This window comes from Strix uralensis, chromosome 5 (genome assembly GCF_047716275.1).
Source record: "Strix uralensis isolate ZFMK-TIS-50842 chromosome 5, bStrUra1, whole genome shotgun sequence".
In the NCBI taxonomy this organism is placed as follows: domain Eukaryota; kingdom Metazoa; phylum Chordata; class Aves; order Strigiformes; family Strigidae; genus Strix; species Strix uralensis.
Genome location: NC_133976.1, coordinates 55,982,097 through 56,009,532, shown reverse-complemented (window position 1 = coordinate 56,009,532; position 27,436 = coordinate 55,982,097). Strand labels below are relative to the sequence as shown.

Below are 27,436 nucleotides of genomic sequence, written 5' to 3'. Positions count from 1 at the left end.
ATAGAGATAACTATGTTATTCTTTGTAATGCCACCTGCTTTTCATAAAGGAACATTTCAGTATGTAGAAGTGAAAAATGAAGGGAAAAAATGCAACAAAAAATACAGTGCAAAATAAAAATTAATTCCAGGGTAGTAAAGATAAAAATTCTGAAGATTACATGTGGCATACCGACACAGTGCAGACAACTTTATTATTAACAGCTTCTACAGTAATAAAACAGAAAAAATTCTGGGGGTTGTAAAACAGACAATCAATGAAGCATCACACCACCACAATCATACACGACGCACCAAGGCGTTATATAATAGCAAAATCAATCTTAAATATGGGGAGTGATGTTAAAAATATGTTCTGGGAACGGGGTGTGCATGGGGAGGGTGGTGATACTGTCTCTATGAATAATTGTAAGGCCCATATTATGTTTTTAGTCATCCATATATAAAACTACAGATTTCAAGCACAGACTAAGCATCTGTGAAAATAATTTTTTAAATACATTTTTGATCATATTTCAGTCACTAACTGCTTCAATATCAGACTTATCACTCCTTAAATTATTTTTTCCAATTCAGTAACTCCCACAAAACGGAAGTAATTATTCTAACCTTGCAAAGCTGTCACGAAAATTTATTTGACCGGGTGTCAACTATATTTGTCATCTCTTACCAAGATAAAAATGAAAATGATAATGCAATAAAGTTAGCGGTTTACCAAGATTACAGTTTGCACAAAAAAAATTTCACAGGGCAGCAATACACATTTTGATAAGAGCATGGTTGCATACTTGTATAATTCTCAAATATTATTAACAGACTTTTATGTATTGCATTTACAAGATTGCTGTGTTCCCCTTATCCTTAATTGGTACTGTGCAACACTTCCTACAGAACAAGAACAATGCAAGCGTGGAAAAAATGAATAACCAGTCTTAGTAACCCTTATGTATTATTTACCCTCTCATTTCTTTGGTGCAAAGAGTAGACATTGGCTCTGCTAACCCTATTATTAAAAATCATAGATCAAGAAGGCTGAGAGACTGGTTGCCAGAAATTCTGGTTTTAGGCACTAGCAATCATAACTCCAACTAAAAGCCATAAAAGAACACTTGACACAACGCTTCCAAGTATTTCTCTACTGCTGTCATTTTGTTTTTCCTTAATTGAACAGTTAAAAGGGTATATAATAAACACATACATGCATGCATGCACACACACGTCTCCTCTTCCTTCTTACTCTTTTAAGGTGAAACATCTACCTTGTTGCCCCAAAGCCCAGTGACAGTTTCCCAACAGTATTATGTGGGATGGCTATCTTGGATGATGGAAGATCATCTTATTAATCAGTAAATACATTTATAGTACTTTTCAGGTTAATTTAATGCAGCTTTTAAAAGGTATTATCCATGTCTGGTGTAATAACATATTTAATTAGATTATTTTAATATCTCCCAATTTTTTGGCCCCAAATCACAAACTGGAGCCTACAAAACACAAGCATATTTACTCATTGAAAGCTGCTCTCCGTAACCGGGGGTGGTTTAAGTAACACAGTTATGGTCTCAGGGGAAGACAAACAACTTTAGAAGTCATACAAGAATGGATTCACTTGGATTTTGCTCCTTGCAACAGGCACCCAATTCAGCTACATATCGTCCTATAGGGAATTTTTCAGATTATTTTTTAAATTCATTTTTAAACTGTCCTCCTGCTAACATCTTTATAATTTAGATTTCTAATTAGTCTCAGGTAAAGGTTCCACCTCACAGATGAAAGCTAGTTGTATTTTAAACAGCACAAACATAACCCCAGGGTCAGAGACAAAAATCAAGTAGCCCATTTTACATATATAATTATGCATGTTTATTTTCAGTGACAAAACCATGAAACGCAAGGGAACATATCAATAATGCTTCAACAATATAGAATAGTTGCTTATAAATTGTAAGCTGACATATCCACTTTGTTCACATTGTTTCCCAACAGACATTCACAGAGTTTGTTACACATTGCAAAGTAAAGGGATAGGAGTTATAAATGTACTTTATTAACATTTTACCAGATGAATTTCCAATAGTCAGCAAAATAGCTTGAATTAAACTGTTTTCAACCAAACTAATCAAGGCATGTCAGAAACAATGGGAAATGGATAGGACACTGGTGGATTAAAAAAAAAAAAAAAAAAAAACAACAAACAACCAAAAACCAAACTAATATTAGCTGAAATGTTGAAATGCACAGATGAAGTTTAGACTGAAAAAAAGATTTACTCTGTAAGAGGATAAGGTGCACCTGGAGTGGGGAACAGGGAAGAAAAGAGTATTCACCTGACCTGGTGTTTTAATAAATACAACATAATCATTCTTGAACAGATTGACTTTATGCCAGCCATTTTTAACACATCCAACCCCATTCAAATTTGTTCACTGTTATTATATGTCACAATGTAATAAAAGCTGCTTTCATAGATTCTCTCAGTATACCATAGCTATATTTTTATATATATATATAAATCCTGTATCTATAACTGGGATTCATAATAAAATACTTAAAAATCATTCTAAAGATTTGTTATATAATTAAAAACGGCTTTGCCTCTGTAACAATAATATTTAGCTCAATACATTAAAAGTACTTGTCACGTCTTCAGAAACGCAATCCTAGGACCTGAGGCACTGGAATGGCCATTGGTAAAACGACTGGGACTGAGTAACAGCTCTTAAATTTCTGTGTACGCAGGAAAAAGTTGAAGTTGAGAGACTAACACAAACATAGTAAGATGCCCCTCTCCCACATCCCTGTGGCCATTCCTTTTGGAGGAAGAAGCAGAGGAAGGCTGAAAAAGGAGAAGCAGTCATACAGCAAAATCATACGTCCAAAGCTGCTTACTGAAAACTTTGACTATACTGACCTTAACAGTATGGAACTATTGAGAAGCTGTACACTTCAGGATAACCAGAGAGATGTACCAGACTAAAAACACAACAAAGCCAGGAACATGTTCAATTTCAAAGCATCCTTCCAATGCCTTCAGGATTTGACATTGTGCACACTGGAGCTCTTCAGGGAGCAAAGAGAAGGTGCATACAGTGAAGAACATTTATCTCCCACACTGTAGATCACAGTACCTTACAGTGGGGATGAATTACTTAAATAGCAATAAAAGAATAAAAAATTTAATACACTGTAAGATACTGTGCCAACTTCATGAAAATAAAAAATAGGGTACTCCTTGAAGTAACAGCAGAGATTTCCAAACTTACCAGGAAAAAGCAAAGAAAAACACAAATTCTAGGTTCACAGCACCAGTACCAAAGCCTCATTATGAAAATGAGATGCAAAGCTAAATATATGGATATATTATATAAGCTTCCAGTCATTCACCACTGTTTTCAGAGTCATCACCAACAAGGGAAATGGAATTTAATCAATGACATGACAGCCATTATTAAAAAAATTAGCTCAAGTTGGTTTAATTAAGGCTAAGTGGTTTTTTTTTTTTAATGAAATGAAATATTCTTATTTTAGGAAAAGATCTAATTAGAAAATTCAGGAGTGAAAGATTATAAATTTCTTTCAAAGTGTATCTGTTATAGTCAGATTTTTAAAGTTAATTTTACATTATTATTAACAATTTTGTATTAAGTTTACAGCCAAAGTCTAAATTTAAGTTTAGACAAACAAGCTGTACTTAACCTGTTGGTCCACCAACATGGTTCACCCATAATGGAAATATAATGGAAAGGGAACAAAAAAACACCCCAAAGTTATCCTGCTGTTTGAGGTTCTCTGCTGATACTGCCACTGAGGAGTCCAATTCATGTCCATTTTGATAGAATTCATGATGTTCACACAGCACAACCTATACTGCAATGAACAGGATTGACTTGAAATTTTATCTCACATTTTAAACAAAAAAAAAAAAGGGGGGGGGGAAGACCCCCCGTTCCCCATATTACTGTACACATAGCCAAAGTTGACTTTACAAAAGCAGCAAAACATCCATTCTGTTTGCCTACTTCAGCTTTTCTAGAAAGGAAATACATGTAGGAAAGATTCATGTAACACTCTGGGTGGGAGGGGGAACAGGAGAAAGATTTTTCTGTTCTGGAAGGTTAGAAATATGTTCTATTAATCAGAATTAATTAAAATATTAGTGGAAAGCTTAGTGAACACTGACTCCAGCTCTTGTGAAGCAGTAATACTTCCAGCCCAAACCAGGAATGCTTTTTCTCATTTTCAAAAAAAATTTTTCTCATACAAAAATAAAAAGCTAGTAATACTGCAGTCAGTAGCTTTGAAGTATCAGGTTCAAACTGAAGGTAGTAAGAGGATATTGTATAGTTGGTGCCAGCAGAATTAGAATTTAACAAATGAGAAGCCAAAAATACCCAACTATGAGCCAACAAAATAGAAGTAATTAGAAGCCAAATGATATTTTAAAAGAATCAGAGAGACATGCCCAGATTGGCCAAAAGAGTCTCTTTTTCAATTTAAATCACCAACTAGATTTGTGTTAAGGAATGAAACAAACAGCAATATGCTGTTACAGTAAGTTACCTAGATGCAGTTAGGACCAGAGCAGGGCATGTGGTCAGTATGACCACAGTATGCAGCAAGAGGGAACAAAAAAGAATCATCTCCTGGAAAAATACTTTTCTTGTTTCTGCAGGATAAATGTTCAACACCAGTATGCTGGAAGAGAAGCAATTACCTGAGACTAAGACAGAAATATTTTTTTGGGGAAAAAATACTACATACCCATCTTGGTGAAAAGTTTAGAGTAAATACCTTTGAACAAGAAATTAAATTTGCCAGCCTGGCTGAATTCTGACTTCTATGAATCCCTAAAATTTGGAAATCGAAGTTACTCTACAATATCCTGGAGTAAGTTACTGCACAGTTCTCCTATATTCTGAGAACTGTTTGCCCTTCATTTTTTCAATTTTTCTTCTTTCTAGTCATTAGAAAGGATTACTTTCTTTACCATTTCCATTTGATTTACTTGAGGCTTGACAAAATAATAATCCTGAATTCATTATTTCCTTCCTATAGTCACTGATGTCATAAGTTAATGCTGCAACTAAGGAAGTGTAGGATTGTGCAGAGGTAATTTTTATATTAACAATTATATTGGATCAACTAGCTCAATTATTATAACAACAGCAAATAAAAGTGACTGTAAACACAATACGCAAGATGAATATAGCACTTTCAAAACCTTTTAATCTTTTAACATGATCCATCAGAAAATGGAAGACGCTGTGCTGGTCTTAACACTTTGGAAAATTGTTGCAGTAAGCATGAATAACCTACCCAAGGTCACAAAGATAAACACTATCAGCCAAGATAAAAACTCCAAAGTTCAGGCATCAAGTCCTCTGTTCAGACTATAGCAAAGATAAACCTCATCTGATATTTGAAAGCCTTTCCCAGCAAGGAAGTTCTCCACAGAATTAAGTTTATCATGGTCAATTTGTTATTTCAGCAGGGATTTTTCTGTATTTTGTCCACTGCCGAGCAACATGAACAGTTCCAGAGAAGTCCTTAGTGTGATAAACTGTGTGCCTGAGCATGTGTGTACACACACATACACATGCATTTCAAAAGGACGAAGCCGTTCTTATTTCGTTCAGTTAATATAATGGAAAACAGTTTTAGATGCTATACTGTTTCTTCTTCCAAAGTGGACCTACTATAATTTGATTACCAGTTTTCCATTTTTATTTACAGTAAGATCTCTCGATTTGTCAGAATCTCTGATGAAAATTCTGGCATAAAATAGCAGAGACAGACCATGAGTTAAGATTCTCAAGTGTGATTCATTAAAAATGAACTATGGCTAGCCCTCCTAATTTGTAATCTTTTTTTCATTAAAGAGCCTTTTAAATTACAGTTTCTTTTTTCTGACAAAATTCACACCCACTATCCTGAGAACTTCCAACCTGTAAAAATCTCCTATGGAAAATGTAACGATAGGATCAGTTTACTATAGTGAACTAATCTAAGGAAGTTAAAATCAAAAATACTATTTTGGATAGGGTTTGGTGGGGAAGAACAGGATGCGCTTCTTGTGAATTATAACTATACTGACAAAGACTATACTGACCTATTGAAGTTGTTCTTTACTGTGAGGGTGGTGAGATACTGGAACAGGTTGCCCAGAGAGGTTGTGGATGCCCCCTCCCTGAAAGTGTTCAAAGCGAGGGTGGATGGGGCTTTCAGTAACCCAGTCTAGTGGAAGGCGTCCCTGCCCATGGCAGGGGGGTTGGAACTAGATGATCTTGTAAGGTCCCTTCCAACCCAAACCACTCCATGATTCTGTGATTCTATACTGCAAACACAATGTGAAATGTAATGGAAGGGGTAGGTGAGAGGAAATACAAAAAAGCCTCTCACAAGGTAAGCACGTACAGAGACAACACTTCAACTCTAATTACTTGCCATTTAAGCAACAATCCTGTTCTCAACTCTTTTGAGAACGTTTTCCCCATTTCATGCACAATTGAAGAGATCCCAATTTTAATATCATTTGTATCAAATAGTGCCTTTGGAGAGCAGAATGACTGAAAACTTAGCCAGAAATACTAAACAGGAAAAGGAAAGACCTGCAATACAAATCTGTAGCTCACAAAGAAAATCAGTTTAGAAGAATGTTTAAAAAAAGAAAAGGCACAATCCCCTGTAGGTCCGATAACAATATGAACAGAGAGGGTGACAGTGGTCAAGCAATTCCAGGTGTTTTCATGCATATGTATATATTTGTAGTGTATTTGTGTCTACTTCATTCAGCTTCTACTTTCTCCGTGCTCTTCAGTAATCAAGTATTTGATTTGTAAGATGCTACATTAGTGCCAGCAGGCACAAAATGGTATAATAAATACACTCTTCACAAAATATAAAAGCCATGCACTTAGTGAAGAAAGTGTAGCTCTTCAGCTAAGTGGAAATCAGCATCTCCCTTTCATTTTTTTAAAATAGCTCTGCTCAGACACTTAAAGAGTCCCAGCTGCCACAGAAAGTCATACAAACTCCAAGCCCTGCTCTGTTAAAGTTTCTGTTCCATAGCTCACTTCAGGAGTGCGAACAGGATACTTCTTGCTGAACTAGACCATAAGAAATTTCCTTAGTAGACCAAGTGAAAAAACAAATCTGATAATTTTACCATTTTAGCAATTCATTTGAAATCAGTTCTGTTACAGAAGCATCAAGTCATTGGTTCTTGTTTTATCACACGCTTTATAAAGACAGGTTCGTTACAACAGCCTTGAAGGGGACTGGCAGTTAGGTTCCCACTGGCCATGTTCTTGGGGAGAAACACCATGGAAGAACTGTGGCTCAACAGGATGGGGCTTTTGGAATTCAGAGCCGGGTGTCCCTCAGGGACTAAAGTCACAGAATTAGTGCCAGGTGGCACAAGAGATTTCTTAGGGAATAGAATTTTGCTTTGTTCTAGAACAACATGGTTTACAGAAGAGGTGGAGGCACCAGATAGTGATTCTTTTATCACTTCATTTGGGATCTTGCTATATAGGTAATTGGGGGTGTTATTCTCCATTATATCTGACCAAGCCCTGTAGCGAACTTCCGCAGCTCCCCAGTAGTGTCTAATAGCAGACTCAGAGCGATGGCCTGTCACTGCCATTATTTCTCTAGGCCCCAGTCCTGCTTCACACAGTAGTTGGATGGTAGTAGTTCGGAGAGAATGATTGGTGTATCGCTGAGACAGCCTGGCTGCCACACTTATCCTGGGCATCATGGTACCTAAGTAGTTCACACCCATTGGTTCTCTTTTGTACCAGACAGGCTGTTCTTGCATTTGCTCTGACGTTAGCTTTAAAGGATGCAGGTAAAAGGCAGGGGGCTCCGGAGGCAACTTAGACAAATAAAGCTCCAAGGAAAAAACAGGACAGTTTGGGTCCCCTGGCATATCATACATTTTACCCATTTTATGAGGATCTTCTCCATTTTTTCCTTTGCCAGGATACCTAAACATAGCGTATCGACGCCCGTTCTTGTCCTTCTCAACAACAAAAGCATCTGGAGCCAGATCTCTTAAAAGTTCCCTCCCTCGTTTGGCAAAATGCAACTGCAAATCAAACCACACCTTGTTGACGAGTGCCAGTGGACTGTGCAATCCCAGCACACCAGATTGTTTAATCTTACGCAAGTCCTCAGCAGCTATAGGAGGATGGTGGTGAGTCTCATCCTTTCCCTGCATGCGCAGCATCTTCAGCACACTCACAAATACCATGTTTGCACTAGCAAACTCTTTGTCCTTCATTAAGCAAATCTGACGATTATAAGGTGGCATTTTGAGATGCCGGTTTAAGCCAGCACGCATTGACTTGTAGCTTGCCACACTGTAGGTATTTCCATCATGATTTCTTATTGTGTAATAAAACTCTCTTAAGATATCATTGAGTTCACTTACTGGGACCAATTCAAAGCTAGGATCCTTGCCATTTTTGGCCAGCCATTGTTTTAATAGGTTAGCTGCCCAGCCAGTCTGCTTGTGGGTGTTTTTGATGCTCTTAGCATCCTCTTCCTCTTCCTCCAAGCCAAAGAGGACATCCTCAGGGAAGTTAAAATTCGTCTGTGCTGCTTCTACCGCTTCTTTATTTTCTGATGAAGTCTCTTCCTGTTTCAACTGCTTTTCGAAACAATTGATCAAAGTTGTACCATCAAATATGCCACAGGTATACGGCACACAGCGAACTACTTTTTGATCTGAGAGCTGTGAAGTGTGGAGTAATACATAATATTTTGGATTTTATGCAACAAAAAGCAGGTGGCATTAACTGGATTTTTCAAATGATATGGCATGTCAATTCCATACCTCACTAGCCAATTAAAATGCGTCAGGTCCTTCTTTATTAACCATGGCATTACACATGCTTTAACTGATTTGACTCAAAGCAAACCTAGAAACATACACTGTAACAGAAGACTGAAAACCGGAAAGCATCATGTGTCTTATTTCCCTCCTCCTTGCTCACCTTCCATTGCTAAATACCACTATCACACACAGTCTGTTTTTCCAAAATCTTTTCCGGGTTTCAGGCTCTACTGAAGAAGAAAAATTCCAAAATATGCACCTTATACTGAAAATTAAATCTTAAAACCATACATCTGTCATCCATTCTGGTACTGAATTTCCTACATATCAAGTACTGACAAATGTTTTAATAGCTATAATCCACAGGTATCTTTGAAAAATGAAGTTCCAAACAACCATTCTTTATGAAATGCCTTAATAAAAACGTAGCGAGGCACAGTTTATAATACTGATTATCTTTGCCAGACTATTTCTGTGACAGGTGAAAACCAGAATCTTGTCCAGTATATTTTCTTCTTGCTTTGAAATACAATTCACCCTGAAACACTATTAAATATCGAAATTTTGGCTAGAAGAAATCAGTTTTTTTCCCCTTAATAAAATGGCTTCCAGTTAACAGCAATATAAGTAGGAGGTGCTTTGTGAAAGATCTGTATGCAGAAAGAAAACTAATTATGAATAATTGTAAATAGCTTAATTTCAACCTTTAAATTTTAAAGCAAGTTCAACAAATTTTACATGAGGAATCCAGAATTACTGCAAGTTCTCCTTTGTCATGAAGTAGTTATTCCTGAAGAAAGTTTCTTTTCCCTTTTTTTTTTCCTATGACATATGGCAATGAAATATTAGAACTCCAATTCTTATTAACTTCTGGATTAGTGTGGAAATGAGAGAGCTGCAATAATTTACAAAATATTTGTAGCTTTAAGTTCAAGCCCTTCAGACAAAAACTGGGCACGGTTTTCTATGTTAGGTCTGTTTTATCAGACAAGTTTTTGGTGTGCTCCTGAATTACTGACTCATCTACTTACACAAACCGCACCAGAAAACTTCTGAAAAGATTATCGGAAGCTCATGCTCCAAGTAATACTCAGGATCAGAAGAAGAAAAATACAAATGGACAGAAACTAGAAGGATGGCACAAAAAAAGAAACTAAAATTGTTTCATTATGAGCAATAAAGGCAAAGAACTTTTCTCCTGTGGATTGTAACTTTAAAATTTTATATAGAAACAATCAACAACCTACCTGTGTTGTTCCCTCAGCAGTTCGCTTGTTTGCCGAAGTATCTGTTGGTGGCTTGCTTGCCTGGTTTTCTGAGGGGTCAAGAAATTGTTCATTTGCAGTATCTAATCAGTACTAAGTACTGCTATCCACTATACAAATTTGGAGGCAATATTTGAAAATCTTTGATACTAAACATTCAGTATGTGGCACATTTAACATTTTTCAGCCCTAATTTTCTATTGTAAGTATTCAAGCTTGATTACTATCATTTTTTCAGAGGGAACAGAAGATACAGAAAGGCAAAATGACACTTTCCAGCCTAGAAGCAGTATATGTTCCCTTCCTTCAAAGTCTGACACTGTATTCAAAATAATTTTATGGACAATTCCCTTGCCTATCTGAGGACAAAGCACAACTCTGACTCTGTTGGAGCTGACAAAGCACATCTCCTCCCTCTGTATGTAAACTGACAAGATATTAAACTGAAAAAAATTATAATTATTCAACATTTTTGTACAAGAAATTGACTGAACAACAGATGGTTAAACAGACTGCAAAACACGTAACTGGGACAAATTGTGCAGGGAGACTGAGTATTTTTATTAGCTCAGCCAAATGTATACCTAAACTAGTAACTTAAGCAGAAGGTGCTTGAACATGTGATATAAACATTTAAATCCAAATTCTCTGTTCTCATTCCTCTTAATTTTAACCAGAGCTTATCAGCAACAGTGCTGGCCTACAGTAGTGTTTCAGTTCTGGTGAGAAAACTACTAGGGTATGTGCTAAGGCTATGTGAACTGCATAAAGAGAGATACATTTTTTGGACACATAGGCCCTTTCTTTGGTCACTGTGCCTGATCTGTCACAACTCTTTTTATCTTCTGTTACATCATTATATTAACTCTAGAGCTAAAAATCAATACAAAGCCTGTAACTGTCCAGCTCTGTGGAAGACATATTTTAACCTAGGTAACTCAGAGATGAGAAAATGAAATAAAACTAGTTCCGGTGTCAAGCTCTGCTTGAGTTCATTTTAACCTTATATTGTACCAATGAGAAACTTGCTATAATTCCAACTGACTTAGAAAAAAAAATTCAAGGTATGTAAAACCAGAAATGCAGAGAATCATCATGGCATGGCCAAAGAGGGATAGAAAGTATTTTAAAATAGTTAATCTAGATACTGTTTGAACAATTCATTGTGTTCGAAGACTTTATATTAAATACAATAAATGTACTTTGCAACTAGGTTAGCATTCTGCTTTTTTTCTCTCCCTATTTTGCTTACTTTTAAGTGCTGTGAAAATTACATTAATGATTATACTTTCCTTTCAGTATGTCTTTGCTTAGAAAGGAAGCCAGATTATTTTGGGAGGCTGTATTAAAAATAAATACCAAGTTGTTAATGGTAGGAGTTTCTGACTTCATGCTAGGAATGATATAAATCAAGTTCTGAATAAAACAAAGCTTACAGAGCCACACTGCTGACTTCTAAGGAGAGATTATTTTCAACAATGGCTGAATATTTTCAACAATGGCATATCTATGAGAGAGATGATTTTTATCTTGACAATTTCAACAGAAAGGCAACCCAGAAGAAACATCTCAGTAAAATATACTAACAAACAAATATCCACTGGAGGACAGTTTTGTGTTTCCCTTTGACAATTATTTTCCTTTCCCAGTGTCAACATTCAAGCACAACTTACCAACTCGGGGTGCTGTAATGGTGGGTGGTTCAATAGGAGCTGTACTACTAAATGCAGAGAGGGGAATCTTCATCTGTAGGGGGGCTCGACTGCTGGCAGCATTATAAAGTCCTGAAGTACCCACTGTGGGCAAAGAAGTCCTTGTGGCCTGGGCAACAGGATGTGCAGTAGAAACAGCCTGTACTGCCAACGTTGTGCCTACTGACCCAGCACTGGCTGGAGAGTTCCTCTGTGTACCAGGACTGGGCACAGATGGGCTGTTATTTGGTTTAGGTGGGTTAGTTGATGCCAAAGACACTGTAGTTTTGGTAAGGCTACCAACTGTAGATGAGCTTTGTACGGATATAAATTCAACGTTGCCTGACTGTTGGTTAGTGACCAAGGTCCCTGTGTGACCTTGCAGGATCTGAGGCTGGGATGACACTGCAACAGGTACGTGTAAGATTACGGGCAAAGACTGCAATGAGACAGACACTGATGGAGTGCTGCCACTGGGCAGTTGGTTAGTGCCTACAACTGTAGCTGTATTAGCTGTAGGAAGAACTGTTGTTGTCAAAGAGCTGGTGGAGGTCATTGGAGCCTGAGGCTTAGGAAGTCCACTGACAACTGCTGGAGGAACAGCAAGACTGGAAGCTGGCACTGCACCCAAAAAAAGGAAAAAAAAATTAAGTATTTGAACCAAGTGGGAAGTTTCACTCCAACACAACAGATGAAAACGATTTACGATGAGTGTGGCAAGTCACTGGAACAGGTTGTCCAGAGAAGTAATGAATGCCCTATCACTCTAAGTGTTCGAAGTCAGGCTGAATGGAGCTTTGAGCAACCTGATCTAGCAAAAGATGTCCTGGCCCATGGCAGCGGGGTTGGACAAGATGATCTTTAAAGGTCCTTTTCAACCCAAACCATTCTATGAAAAATGTGGTTTATGATTAACTTTTTTCAAAGAAAGGCTATAGATAGTATTTTTCTGTTGTACACTCTGATATTCAATGGTTTAAAGATACAGTCAATACTGTATTTCTGTTTGAAAGAACTATATATAAATGGCAAAAATTAAGATATACAAAGAACTATGACATCAACAGGCTTGAAGAAAACTTCAAGATTTAACCGTTGAAAACATGAAATACAACATCTTAAACACACATTACAGAAATGGTAGAACAACTGGTCCTTCAGAAAACACAAGAAAAGAAAAACTAAGACAGTTATGACTAACTTGCTTTGTACAGGTAGAACCTTGTATCCAGAAGGTTCTATTGAAACCAAGGATTAATGTGTCAGAGAAGATACTCACTTTTATGCAACAAAATTTCAGGATTAAATCTAAAGGTCACTACAGAAATATACACATAATACACTACAGAAAGCCAGTATATGCCTACTATGATTCTGTGGAAAATATTCAGCATTCAGTATTAAGTAAACTACTTTTAAGACCAAGGATGGTGTGACTACAATGAATGTAATTAATAGTGGGTTTGATTCTACATTCCCTATAAAATTATAATCTAGAAATTAAATTTTTCAACTTGATTCCCTTAAGAAATGGGGCTTATTACTTCTGCTCATTCCCTACTTATCTTCCCCTCTACCTAATGGTTACAGAAGTTATCAGCATCCTACTATGATCAAGTACAAAACATGGTCTGTGAGCCATGTGTTTCACTTCTCGGCAGCTGAGAGACTGCAAGTTTTGCTGTCATACCCAGCAATCAGCCTGCTGAAGTACCTAGTTTACCCACATGTTCTGGTTGACCAAATCACCACTTTTTTTTTTTTCTTACCTGGTAAGTACACTACACAAATATAAACTGGGAATGTGGTAGGGAGCTAAAAATAATGATTTTTGATGTCAGAAAAAGAAAGTCATAAAACCCAGTTTTGTTCTGTTCTGTTAACGGAAAGCAGTAAAACTTTTAAGAAGTGTGTTTATAGTCCATAGGCAGTTTCTTACCTGCATTCACAGTGGCTTGAAAAGTTGCTGGCGTGCTCTCACCTACACTCCTCTTTGACTCCAGCATCTGCCTCACTGTGCCAGCATTTCTATGGAACAAAGTTTCAGTTAGCATTTCTCAATGAGCCACACCTGGTATAATTATGAACAGTACAATGATGAAAAAATCCCTTATTTTACAGCTATTCTTTTCATTGAGATCTTCTAAACCCATTTATTTTCTGCCCCTCAGGCAAATTAACTTTGGATATTCCCATACTAAAAAAAAGGCATAATTATTTGTAAATTTTCAAGTGCTTCCACCAAGTTTGCCTTTCACCATGAGAATTTTCCCTTCCTTGAAATTAAACTTCCATTTTATCCATTATTTTTTAACTACTGAAACAACACTCATCTCAGTTTACTTAAGAATGCATTCGATACTGTCCATTTATGACTTCTGTGAAAGAAAAATGAAATTTTACAACTGAAGAGCAATGAAAGAAAAGGAAGAGCACTTTAAATAAAAAACACAGGGATTATCCATTACATTAGGTATCTCAAGTGTCCTATTGTAAATTTTAACATTGTCACAGTGATGTGGTTTGCTTACCGATAAGTCACATTGTTTGTGTTTGCAGTGTCACTTGCTGTCTTCGCTGGAGACAGAGGTACATTTGGCGCATTCTAAAAAATACAAAAAAAAAAAGAGGGAAGAGAAAAGAAATAACAAAACAACCATAAGTCAGCTTGCAAACTTATGCTTTCATTATATTTCATATTCATTCATTTCTTTATGAGATATAAATTTTCTGGAGCCAATGCTGCAAGAGAACTTGACACATTTTACAATGCCTCAAAACGTCCTTGGTCCTACCTGCCTCCCTCTCCTACATCCTCCCTTTTTGTAAGTCTCTTGCTTTCAGGTTTTTGTATCATGAGAATCAATTTTTTCTTGAACGTTAATGGACTTTTAGCTTCCACTTCTTCACAGTAATTAATCCAAAATATTCATTCTAGACAGAGAAATACCATTGTTTGTATTCATTCCTCTCCCTCCTCCACCCCCAAAATCAAGGTACTGGGATTCATTCATTTACTCTGTACTCTTCATACTGAGGTAAATCAGGTTTACTTACATACAGTTTGAGGTGCTTTCACATTAATAATGTCTAAAGAACCTTCTGTACAAACCAGAATTATGTAACACATGTTAAAAGACCATTCTTTCGTATTACTGCCTTTAACCAAACAAGACAAACCTGCTTTGTGAACACCACTGAATAACCAGGTCACATTTTTAGGCATATAAAATTTCTTTATTTTTAAACACAAGGTTTAGGCTAACTCAGAAAAACGAACATAACAAATCTAGTTCTTACTTCCTGTCTTTTCTTCAGGTCCTCTCTGGCTGCTCCAAACCGCTTTGTCAATCTAGCAATTTTAGCCTGAATGGGAATAAGATGAAAACAAACAAAGACCATAAATATACTTCCCAAGAACCATCAAAGAAATTATACAAACTAGAAGATACATAATGAAGACATCAAGTCAAAGGCTATTTTCGTATCAGGGGAAATTCTTCTTCCTTGAAATACAGTACAACTATATTACTTCCGAGCAGCAGAAAGACACACACGTGTATCACAATCAAGAAATCTGAGAGACAACCTGCATTATTTTCCTTCCTATTCACAATTGCACAAACAGAATCCATCAGAGGCTCACATAATATTCTGCATGAATGAAAGCAACTGAAAGCATTTCACTCTTTCAATGCCTTAGGTACCAACCATACTGAGAAATGCACACCTTTTTGACTTTCATATTATCTACTCTTCCCCCATTTACCCTATTTCTCCCTCGCACTGATACACTACCTATCATACACACCTTACTGTCAGCTTTGTACTACTCTATTCTATGTTCAGGTGTCAGGTTCATTATCTTCTTAAGCACCATTCTTACATCTTGTCTTTTAGCTGTGCTTCCCTCAAAATACTATTTGGTGACCATTCCTTCTGTAATTATCTCAGCATTACAGAATCGTAATTTACCCTGTCTAGGCTGCAGTTCTGATGGCTAACTTATCTGGAGGCAGTAGCTGTGCCACTTGTTCTAAGCAGATACTTGCTCTCTTCTTTTTTTTTTTTGCACAGAAAGAAGAGTTGAATTCTTTTTATGAACTCCTCAAAAACTTAGCACTAGAAGAATGGAAGTTTTCTAAAAATCAGTGAGTTTCATACACTATGATTTCAGAACTTACCTAGAAGGAGCTGGTCCATTTAGAAACCTCACCTCTTTCACATTTTTACAAACCAACTTGACAGGCTACAATTATAGTCTGCCTTTAGTTACGTTTATATTTCAATTTCTGTTACCTTTTACAACATAGAGGTGTTTTGGAGCACCTTGCATAATAAAACCACATAAGCTTAGGTTCTGAGTATATTAACATCAACACATTCACAGCCTTATACAATGTTACTAATTTAACACTGTAGTTGATAGCTAAAGACACCGGTAAGTATGCTGAAAGCATCTTAGCACTTAAAAAGTCACCATAAAATGTCTCGGGCAGCAAGAGGGAAGAGTTATACAGTATGAACTGGTCTGGCAAACTTCATACTTTTTTAATGTTAAAAGTAAAATGGCCTTATTGTTTGAATTTTTTATGACATAAGCTTTTAATTGTCTTGTCCTATCAAAATTCTTTGATTTTTGTGATGCTCCTCAGGTCATTGCTATGTACATAGTTTCCACAGAGAATACAAGAAAGCTTACTGCATTCAACACCAGCTATTCGCTTCCTTGATAGAACATAATTATTTAGTTTCTGGGGAAGTAACACAGGTAAGTATTATGTGATGTTGCTTGGTTTGAACATTCTACAACATCCCATGCTACTGTCCTCTCCTTTCTGTGCTCTTCCATTTTAAAGCAAATTTCTGGCTTCATAGAGGCATTAGACATTTTCATACTTAACATTTATTTGAATAATGTCTAAATGGAACAGAAGACTGCAAGAGCAGATTACTAAAAGCTAATGAATCAGTTTGCCAGAAGGAGGATTTGCTTTGGGTTTTTTTGATGATTAACTGATTGCTTTCTTCTTTCTGAGTAGGGCAACAGAATTTTAGAACTCAAAAGCAACATCAGTATTTGCTGCTTCCCCCCCTTCCCTTTGTGAAGTCAAAATGACTTCCCTACTGACAACTACAGGAGACTTACTACTAAATGTTGAGGGCCTTATTTTTAAATTTGACTCTAGTCTATAGTTCAACACAAACTCACTCACCTGTAGTTCGGTAAGCACAGTCTTATGCCTCTTGTTACATTCTACTTTCTCTATTCGTGTTTTCAAGTCCGCCAGAGTCTTGTCAAATACAGCACACTGTAAAGCAGTAAGTTTTTCTTCTAACAGTCTCTGGATAACCTGCAAAATTATTATTTAAAAAAATGTAACAATGCAATTCCAGAATTTGTGAGACCATCTATAAAAATATTCTCAACTTTTAACAAGTATCCTGCTACAAACAGAACAATAACAGTTGTGCCCTGTCAATCAAATAAATCTGTAGTCACCAATAAACATGTGGTTGCACAGCTAAGAACATCTATTTTGGCAAATACAAATGATCATTCTTTGCCATTAATCCAAGAAATTAATTTCATTGCAGTATGGTAAGTGTATAAAACCTTACTGAATATCAAAAGAACCTTAACAACAGCAGGTATTTTCATAAGGTGCTGTGTTTACATAAATTAATTTTTCCTCTTACTTCTGTGTTCTTGAGAGGGACACTGGCATTCAAAGAACAAAAACTAAAAGACATTCAACAAAACGTTATTTCTGACATGCACCTTTCCCTAGCAAAAATGCCCTGTGTTGCTTTTCTTTCAGAAGCTAAAAATGAAAAAAGAGACTGATTCTGCAAAGTTTACTTGATACAATTATTTAATTTTTTTCTCCCTCCTATACCTATTGCAGGGCATTTTCCTTAGAAAACAAACATAAACAAGCAACAAACATAGTTCAGTTTTCTGCATCCTATTAAAGTTACAACATGCACTAGCTAACTAACTAATGAAAGTAGGGCACAATTTTTTTTTCTTCAACACCATAGGTTTCTTTACATGCTAACGGTGCAATCAGGCTATACAAAAATCTGCAAAATGCTATGCTGATTGCACTCTGGTTTGGAGACAGACTTTCTTTAAAGCTAGGTACATAGTAAAGCGCACCACATATAAACATTTACCACACTGAAATACCTCCAATGCTACAATTCTCCACATGAGACTTAAGAGTTCAAATATTTAATACGTTTCAAATATACCTCTTGCAGAATAGTTTTCAAATGATATTTGGTCTATTTTTAGAAAGTAGGGCTATACAGAACTTTATACGAATTAAGCCACCTTTGTTATTTGAATTGCATCCAATTTTCAAAACAAAACCTGAGAGTTTGGGGGGGCAGGGAGCATGTGAGAAAGGACAGTTAATTTAAAGATGGTAAGACAAGTGACAGGTGTGTATTTGCCATTACCTTTTCTAATTTTTGGTCAACATCCTTTCTGGCTGTAATTTTTACTTGGAGTTCTGCTTCATAATCTTCTCCCATGTACCGACGACGTTTAGAATGAACACTGTCCATGTCCTCAGATTTGGAACGCTTTCTCCTTGACACTTCACCTGGAACGGTTAGATACAACTGCTCGTGAGGCATCTTTGAAAAAACAGGTATCTGCAGAATGCTGCAATTATTATGAAGTTTCATTTGTCCCCAGTTTAAGCTTTCTCATCCTAAATCAGTAAGAAGTCTTTTGAAAACATGTTTGATGGCATCAAAGCAGAACAACAGCCCCTTTGGTGTCTGTACATTGCTGCCCTGTTAAGGATTCTGCTTTGTGATTCACCAAACCACTGCTCCAAATGCAAAATGGCTACAGTATCACCGTTCCCTTCTCCAGAGCTTGCCTCCAGTTCTTCCAGCTCCTATCAGCATCATCCTAGAATGAAACATGGCTTCTGAGAAGCAAAACAAAACCCTCTTCTGAAAAAGGAATCCTCTTCTCAAGATTCCAGCCAAGTAAGACTACATCTCATTCTCGCTGTGTCATCAAGGACCTTTTTTTCTACCTACCATGACGTTTTAACCTGTACCTCCAATCCCTGACTGAAATAAACATCCAAACCTTTTTCTTACTTCTTAGATAAGAACAACAGTAAAAATCTAACAAAAACCAGGCTCAAATCAGAACTTTATTATAAAAGTCATTTTCATCACAGCAATGAAGCACAAAAGAACCAGAAATCTCACTCAGAATGCTAAATATTTGCAAGCAATATAAATGTCTATGGTACAAGTTTTTCATATTTTACATAATGACAGTAAATAGTGGAAAATTAAGAGGGGAAAGCTACAACTCCAGCCTTCTTCCACCCATCAGAAAAACTTGTAGACATAAAAAAGAAATCTGGCTAGAACACTATTCTCAGACTAGTGAAGACAAGTTTATTAGGAACTTCCATACAACTGTTTTCTAGTCCCTCTTTAGAAAAAGCCTAACCAATGAATAGTACAAGTAGTGTGTAACATGCAAGAGCTACCTACATATTTAACAGAACATGTTTAATGTTCAGGTTATTTCTTCTGAGGCAGATGCTACACACCATTTTATTGCAGTTTGATTCTCTCTGAAGAGCTTCAGGGTGCTTGCTACTAGTGGAAAGGCTATCTAAAGGAAGCTGTGACTTCTAGGAACTCTAGCAGCTTCTAATGAGCTGCGTCAGCTGTTCTTGACCAAAGGGTGCTTTGTGCTGATGTTGTAGCTGATTTCTTGGGGAAGCTCAAACACCCTTGCAGCAGGTACTTGGGAGAGGCCTTTACTATTGCTGGGCCTAGAGTACAGCTTGCAGAGGAGCTTACAGAGGACTTCGCACAATGGGATGCACAGATGGGGGATGGTCCCTGCACTCAGTAGCGGTGGTGATGTGCCACATGGTGTGGTCTGCAGCAGCCACCAGAACAACTCTTGGGTAATGTCAAAGCCTCTGCCCAGACCGAGCTATTTTGGGGAAGATAAGGCTTCAGTTGCAGGGATTCTCTAGGACCTCCCATTCTGGCTGAGGCTATGGCAGAGTGAGATGAGCTTCTTGGCTACAGAAGGTGCAAACCAGCAGGAGAGCTGTGTTGCCAAGTGTCATGGTTTGAGCCCAGAGGGCAAAGGAGCACCACCCAGCCGTTCACTCATCTCTTCATCCCCAGCGCTGGGAAGGAGAAAATGAAGGCTCAGAAATCGAGATAAGGACAGGGAGAGGTGGCTCACCCAATTACAGTCACTCGGCAAAAGAAGAAAAGAGGACATCACTTTAATTCAAAACACTAAGGACAACAACACTTAACAGACAGAACTGGGCAGTGAGAAGCATTACCACAACTTAAAAACACCTCCCCCCACCCCTCCCTTCTTCTCCGGCTCAGTTTTGTTCCCAGTATCTCTACCTCTTCCCCAGCAACACAGGGGCAGGCGATGGGCAGTGCAGTTGTTACTGTAAAAGCTGGTATAGGAACTCTTTTACGACTTGCTTTGGAGTTTCAGAAAGCAGGCGTTCTTTATTGCAGCCCTGGGTGCACACACAAATAGCTTCGCAAAAAGTGAGCATGCCCAAGATCTATAAGCAGCAGCTAATATACAGTGTGATCATATATATTAATAATTTTTCTGAGAAGTGAGTTACATATGCATTAGATTTCCTGGAACTAATCATAGTATTTGCATCCTAATTACACATGTGCTTTTTTGCTGGGTGGTGGTCTCAAAGGGTTTCTGGTGGTTGTCAGTAGTCTTCCTCACCATGTCTGCTGGTTGACCTCAGTGCTCACACATGCTCACAAAGGTCTGTTAGGAGGTGGTGTGTCTTGAGTTCATTTGTTTTAGTTTGTCCTGTCCTTGTTCCTGTTATCTTTAAGAATAGGCCCGACTGTCTTATTTATTACTTTCTTACCTTCAAACCCCTTTCTTCTTTATGAAAGCACCAAAATTCAGCTGTGTCTGCACATTCCGAAAGTTACACTGACCTACTCTACTCTCAGTAAAAAAAAAAAAAAAAGTTAGCAAGACATTTTGGCTTACACAGTCAGGCTGCTGCTTCTTCCTGCAAGGGGGGGAAGAAGCACTCTTCTGCATTCTTCCCCCTGCTCCATGTGGCATCTCTCTCACGGGAGACAGTCCTCCACAAACTTTCTCTGTCGTGAGTCCTCCCCACAGGATGCATTCTTCTCAAGATGCTCTGGCGGGGTTCACCTCCCCATGCTGCAGTCCTCCCAGTGCCAAACTACAACAGCGGGGGCTGCTTCTTCGCACAGAGTCCTGGGGGTCCTCCACAGACCACAGGCAAATCTCTGCTCCCCCAGTGACCTCCATGGGTGGCAGGAGGGAGCAGCCATGCCCTATCACCATGGGATATAGGGGGGCTCTCTGCTCTGGCACACCTCCTCCCACATCCTTCCACTGACCTCGGTGTTCACAAAGGTGTCCTTCTCTGTAATGCCTCCTCACAAGCCTCCAATCCCCTCTCAATTTCCCTTCTTAAATACGTTATCACAAAGGCATGGCCACCACTGCTAATTGGCTCGGCTTTGGCCAGGTGCGGGTCCAACTTGGAGTTTTCAAGAAAGTTCTCACAGGAGGCCACCCCTGTAGCCCCCTCCCCTGCTACCAAAAACCCCGCCACACAAACCCAGCACACCACGTTAAAGGAGCTATGGGAGGAGGTCAGTGGATGGCACAGCATGAGAAATAACTGAGAAACAGATTGGATATACTCCAAGACACTGCAGCCTCAAGAACTGCAACCCCCACTGTACCAAAGGAGGTACAGCCAGAGCCTGAGCTTATCCAGATGGGAAATAGACACTCCTATGATGACAAAGGCTGGAAGCACCAGGACAGCAGCTCCCACTCTACCTGCAGGTGTACAGGACAATGACAAATTTCGTTCAGTGCCCTCATAGCAGATATGGGGCTGGGAGATGCGCCCAGTGAAACATCTGAGCTGGCGAAGCCTGAGCCATGCAGTAGCACCGCATATGAGTAGCAAGTGACTCCCTGCCTGCAGGGGATGAAGGCCCCCCATCTGCTAGTGACAGATGACCCATGAGAAAGATAAAGGCACTATGTGGGTGGGAATTAGCTTAGGAAAGCCAAAATTCACCTTGAGCTGAATCTGGTGAGGGACATGAAGGGCAACAAGAAGGGCTTCTACCAGTATACCACCAGCAAAAGCAAAACAAGGAAAAATACGTCCCCCCTGCTCAATGAGGCAAGGGAGCATGTGACGCAGAAAAAGGACACAAAAAAAGCCCAGGCACTCAATGCCTTCTTTGCTTCAGACTTTAATGAGAAGAGTTGCCTTCAGCAATGCCAGCTCCCTGAGACCAGTGGGACAGTCTGGAGCAAAGGTAGACTCGCTCTCAGTGGAGAAGCATTAAGTTAACATTTAAACAAACTGGACATACACAAGTTCATCCAAGACAGAGGAGTGCACTCACAAGTGCCGAGGGAGCTGGCTGAGGTGACTGCAAGGCCACTCTCAACCTCTAAAAGGTTGTGGCAACACCAGAACGTTCCTGAGGATAGGAGGGAGATTTGCTTTCTTCTAATATTCAAGAAGGGCAAGAAGGACCCAGTGAATTACAGGATGGTCAGCCTCACCTCAGTCCCTGAGAACGTGATAGTACAAGTAATTCTAGAAATCATTTTTAAACCTATTAAAGAAGGTGACGGTGAACAGTCAGAATGGATTATCAAGGGGAAATCATGCTTCATGAGCCTGACAGCCTTCTATGATGACATGACTGGCTTGGTGTGCAAGGGGAGAGCAGCGGATGCTGTTTTTCTTGTCTTTAGTAATGCTTTTGACACCCAAAACATCCTCAGAGACCATCTCATGATGTATGGCCTAGATAAATGGACTGGCTCAACTGTTGGGCTCCAAGAGCTGTGATTAGTGGTACAAAGTCCAGCTGGAGCTTGTCACTATAATGTACACCAGTGGATGATACTGGTACCAACACTAACATCTTCATTAATGACCAAGACAATGGCATGGAGGGCATCCTCGGGAACTTGCAGATGATACAAAACTGAAAGGAGTGGTTGCTACACTAGATGGTTATGCTGCCAGAGTCACCTTCACAAGCTGGAGAAATAGGCAAACAAGAACCTCATAAAGTTCAACAAAATGCAAAGTCCTACAGTTGGGTTGGATTAAACCCATGTACTAGTACAGGCTGGGAACTGACCAGCTGGAAAACAGCTTTGCAGAAAAGGCCCTGGCGATCTTCATGCACGTTGAGTTGAACATGAGCCAGCAATGTGCCCTGTTGGCAAAGAAGGCCAACAACATCAGTCAAGCCTGAGGAAGAGTATCACCAGCAGGTTGAGGGAGGTAATTATTACCCTATAATCAGCACTGTGAGACTGAACCTTGAGTCTTGTGTCTAGTTTGGGGCTTCTAAATACAAGAAAAACATGTGCATACTAGATAGAGTTCAGTTAGGGGCACCAACACGTTTTACAGACTAGCACATCCATCATACGAGGAAATAACAGCTGGCATTGCTCAACTGGAGAAGACAGTCAGGGGAGATTTTATAATGTGCATAAATTACCTGATGGGTGGAGAGTGAAAAAAGACAAACCAGGTCTCTTTGTGAATACCAGTAAAAGGATGAGAAAAACGGACGCAAATTGAAATACAGGAAATTCCATTCAAACGTATCAAAACTTTTTTACTTTGAGGGTAGTCAAACAGTAAAAGTGGAACACTGGAAGGTTGTGGAGTCTCCACCTGTGGAGATACTCAAAACTTGTCTGGACATGGTTCTGAGCTAACTGCTCTAGTTGACCTGGTTTTGAGCAGGGGGTTTGGACTAGATAATCTCCAAAGATCCCTTCCAACGTCAATGATTCTGTGTTTCTAGTATGTACCACCAGTGAAGCATAATAATTTTAACATTACGTACTTTTCTCTGTGTGTTTCTCTTCTTCTTTGTGGGTCTCTTCTCCTCCTTTATCCTCCTCACGTTCCTTTCTTCTCTCCTCCTCCACCTCTTCTATAAACAGAAGAAAAAAACCCATGTGTTACTTATGCTGACCTACAAAAGTCTCTTAAGAGTCCCACTTTGAATAGCAAACTCAGAATACTTATGAAAAACCATGTTGGGGAAGGCAAGAGAAATAAGTATGACAGAGGGAATGCAGAGATTAAAAAAAATCAGAGGATACCTTCAGAGCAAAAATCTGAACTACCATATAACACAGTAAGATTCACTTCTGGATTTGCTTAGCTTTAAATATCAACAGAATGCCTCAAAGTTACCTATGAAATTAAACAATGTATTTTTAATGTAGTTAAAAGTTCCCAATAAGTTATTTTAGTTTATTTTTCACCTAGGAAAAAAGTATAAAAATTTTAGTAACAAAATGCTAATATGCTTCTCTATTTACAATTGGCAAATTCACCCATAATCTTTATGGTAGAAACAGCCTAGATTCTTCTTTTCTTAACAAATACGAATTTTCATTTCAAGTTTCTTCCTAATACAAAGTATCACAATTTAAGACTAATCATTTAAAAACATACACTTTAGGAAATTCTTAAATAAAGAAAAATCTGAAATAACACGCCAGAATACACACAGGTTAAAATGAAAACTGCTAACACTTCCTGAAAGCTTTTATTATATGTTCCATGAACTTCCATCATGTGTTTCATGCAGGCTGTATTTGCCACCTCCTATGCCTGCTAGATACAACGTAAAACTATTACTTTTAAGATTACATTAAATCTATCCAGAATATAACAGGTCAGCACTGCCATGGTACATCTTGATCTGTACACTTCTCCGATTTCCTATTTTCATTTTGCTATTACAGCAGTTTACTAGCTTTTTTAGAGGAAGTTCTGGCTGCAAAGATATGCTTGTTGCTCTCTTAACACTAAATTTAACTTCTACTATGAAGAACATTTGAATAATTTGAAATAAGTCACCTAATAAATCAGAAAAAGCAAGGTGTCAGAAAACCAAAAACTGAAATGATGAGGTTTTTCATTTTGTTAATTTATGCAAGGAATAATATCCATACCACATAAATTCTTCAAAACCAATCTGATTTATTTTTAAGGTGATAAAATAGCATAGTGCCTATGCCATGTGCTTTTTAAGACTTATAGATAAGCATCATGTAATTGTTATCAATAAAATAGGACTCATTTACCTAAAAATGTAAAGGAGTAGTTATTAAGTTCAAGAGTTCTTTTTCCACAATTTACAGATTTTAATATTCAGCTGAAAGATGCTGAATTTTCTGAGTTCTATGTAGAGAAAAAAGTAATTTCAGGGATGAGGAAGTCCCTTCCTTACAAACTTCCATCACTCTGTGAACAAATTTAGCTCATTTAACTAAAAGTGGTTTAAGCCTCTTTAGTTAGGAAGGCTCAAACCATAATATGGAGATAATTTTACAGTTAGCTATCAGCTTATTTTTCACTAAGACGCAATCTTGTTATCGTGATGCTAGACAGGCAGAAGCAACAAATGCAATCCTTTAAAAAAATGGTAATTTGATGATATCATTATCACTGTATTTATCACACAGTTACCTTAAGTCACACTAGTTGCCATGGATCTGAACACAAAGGTGTTTATCTTTTTTTTTTTAATTAGGTGTTTACCTATCACTAAACAGTTGAAAATACCTTTTAATAATTTCTACATCTGCAAGCACATACATCTGCTTAGGGACTGACTAGATGCGTATTTGGATGTCAGTTCTGCCAAAATATACATGTAAGTGCAAATTAAAGAGAGTAATCCTAAAAGCATTTGAACAGTACTTCCAAGTTACTCTGGACTGCACAGTCATACTCTCACTATTCCACAATCCCGTAACTGCAACATTCTCTTTACAGATTGGCTAGAACTGATGTGCACAGACAGCTATCACAAGAAAGTAGAAATGCATAGCCTTTCGAAGTAGCAAATCCTTGATCAAACTCTACCCAAAAGTTATTATAAAACAGAAATACAGATTCTTCCTGTGAAACATGACAGGATTTGACTATTTTTGTTTAGGAAGAAATCATAGATTCATGTATTTTCAAAGGAATCATCACGACCTAGACAAGCTGGAGAAATAGCATGACAAATGCTTTGTGAAATTCAACAAGGACAAATACAGAAGTTCTGCACCTGGGAAGGGAGAGCCCTTGCAATGACACATGGCTGGGGAGCAGCTCTGCTTGAAGGACTTGCATAGACAGCAAGCAAAGCACAAGCCAACAGCATGTCCTGGCAGTAAAGGAGGTCCACAGCATCCTGAGCTACATTCACAGGAACAGAGCCAGTATAGCATAGGAAGTGATTATTGCCCTTGGCACTTGTTATGCCATGTCTTGGTGAGGAGCAAGAGACTGCTAAGAGGCTGGGAAACACAACCTCTAAGAGAAGCTGAGGGAGCTGGGCTTATTCAGCATGGAGAAGACAAATCTTAATGGAGATTTAAAAACAGCTTTTCAATACCTGTAAGGTGGCTTTTGAGAAGATGGATCCAGACTCATTGTAACAGGTGCACAGCAAAGGATAAGAGACAACACATGTGAGCAGAAACAAGAGATTCCAACTGATGGAATGAAAAACATTTCCAGCATGAAGAGAATCACTGGAACAGGCTGCCCAGAGAGGTTGTCCAGTCTTCATCTGTGGAAGTTTTCAAGACCTAACTGGATAAAGTTCTGAGCTACCTTGTCTAATCTCACAGCTGACCCTACTTTGAGCAGGAGACTGGACTAGAGACCTTCAGGTCCCTCCCAACCTGTACTCTATTATTGGTCACAAGTCCTCCTGCCTATCATAAAATAAAAAATTAAAAAAAAAAAATTATAAAGTGATTCAAACACAAGGCACAATAGTCTCTTCTTTAGTTATTTATTACCACATTTTTAGTGGGAAAAAAGCCATAAAGGACTTCAAGATTACAACCAATGAATCCAACATCCATTAAACGGTCCTCCAAAGTCTGTCAGACAGAAGTGTGCCCAATTTCTTGTTGGAAAAATCCAGTGGATCAAAAATGCAGTGGTTGTGTCTCTGTCTGCTGCAATAAAGAAATCTCTTTCCACCATATATTCAGCTGCCGTTTACAGATATTGTAGACCTCTTTAATCTTCCATTGGATGAACAAAACTTATGCTCTTTTAAGCTTTCTAGTATAAAGTTTGTTTCTGAAATGCTGAAATATTTTTTTGCAGCAACTCTCTGAAAGCCTTCCATTATCCCTTTTTGAAGTAAAAACCAGAAATAGAAAATTATTGCAGAAAAGTGGTTTCATCTGTGACATTTAAGTGTACCTTATTTTCCTGTTTGTGAATTCAGTAATTTTGACAGCCAGTTCTATCACAACACAGGAACAAAAGTTCATGTTTAGTTGTTTATCTGCCATTCATATGCTCTGAAGCTCTCTTCAAACACTACCTTCTAGAAGACAAGCTACATTCTTTTAAATGTTAACTGCACTTTATTCTTAAAAGGTTGTACTTGAGTGTGCTGCTTGGCTTCAGACTCCCTTAACAAAGATCAGTAACAAGTAAACTCTCTTTCAAACTATCCCTGGAGGGCATGAAATGCTGTTGTTGCTGTAAAGAAGCCTAGAAT

At 38.1% G+C, this 27,436-nt stretch overlaps 1 protein-coding gene across 17 annotated transcripts in view; it reads right to left on the bottom strand.

The window, feature by feature from the left end:
• The window catches only part of ATF7IP (activating transcription factor 7 interacting protein), a 112,111-nt gene that overhangs the window by 23,396 nt on the left and 61,279 nt on the right, over positions 1 to 27,436 (bottom strand). For 7 of the 17 annotated variants that reach the window (XM_074870966.1, XM_074870969.1, XM_074870960.1 and 4 more), the window contains 9 exons: positions 23,747 to 23,836; positions 18,263 to 18,408; positions 17,011 to 17,148; positions 15,095 to 15,160; positions 14,326 to 14,399; positions 13,734 to 13,822; positions 11,777 to 12,415; positions 10,086 to 10,153; positions 1,839 to 8,652 (listed from right to left, as the gene is read on the bottom strand). In XM_074870966.1, the coding sequence (XP_074727067.1) occupies positions 7,207 to 8,652; positions 10,086 to 10,153; positions 11,777 to 12,415; positions 13,734 to 13,822; positions 14,326 to 14,399; positions 15,095 to 15,160; positions 17,011 to 17,148; positions 18,263 to 18,408; positions 23,747 to 23,836 (2,756 nt within the window). In that variant the 3' untranslated portion in view covers positions 1,839 to 7,206. Of the gene's footprint in view, positions 1 to 1,838; positions 8,737 to 10,085; positions 10,154 to 11,776; positions 12,416 to 13,733; positions 13,823 to 14,325; positions 14,400 to 15,094; positions 15,161 to 17,010; positions 17,149 to 18,262; positions 18,409 to 23,746; positions 23,837 to 27,436 lie in introns of those variants that run through there. The other 10 variants (XM_074870974.1, XM_074870959.1, XM_074870963.1 and 7 more) reach the window with 3 other exon arrangements.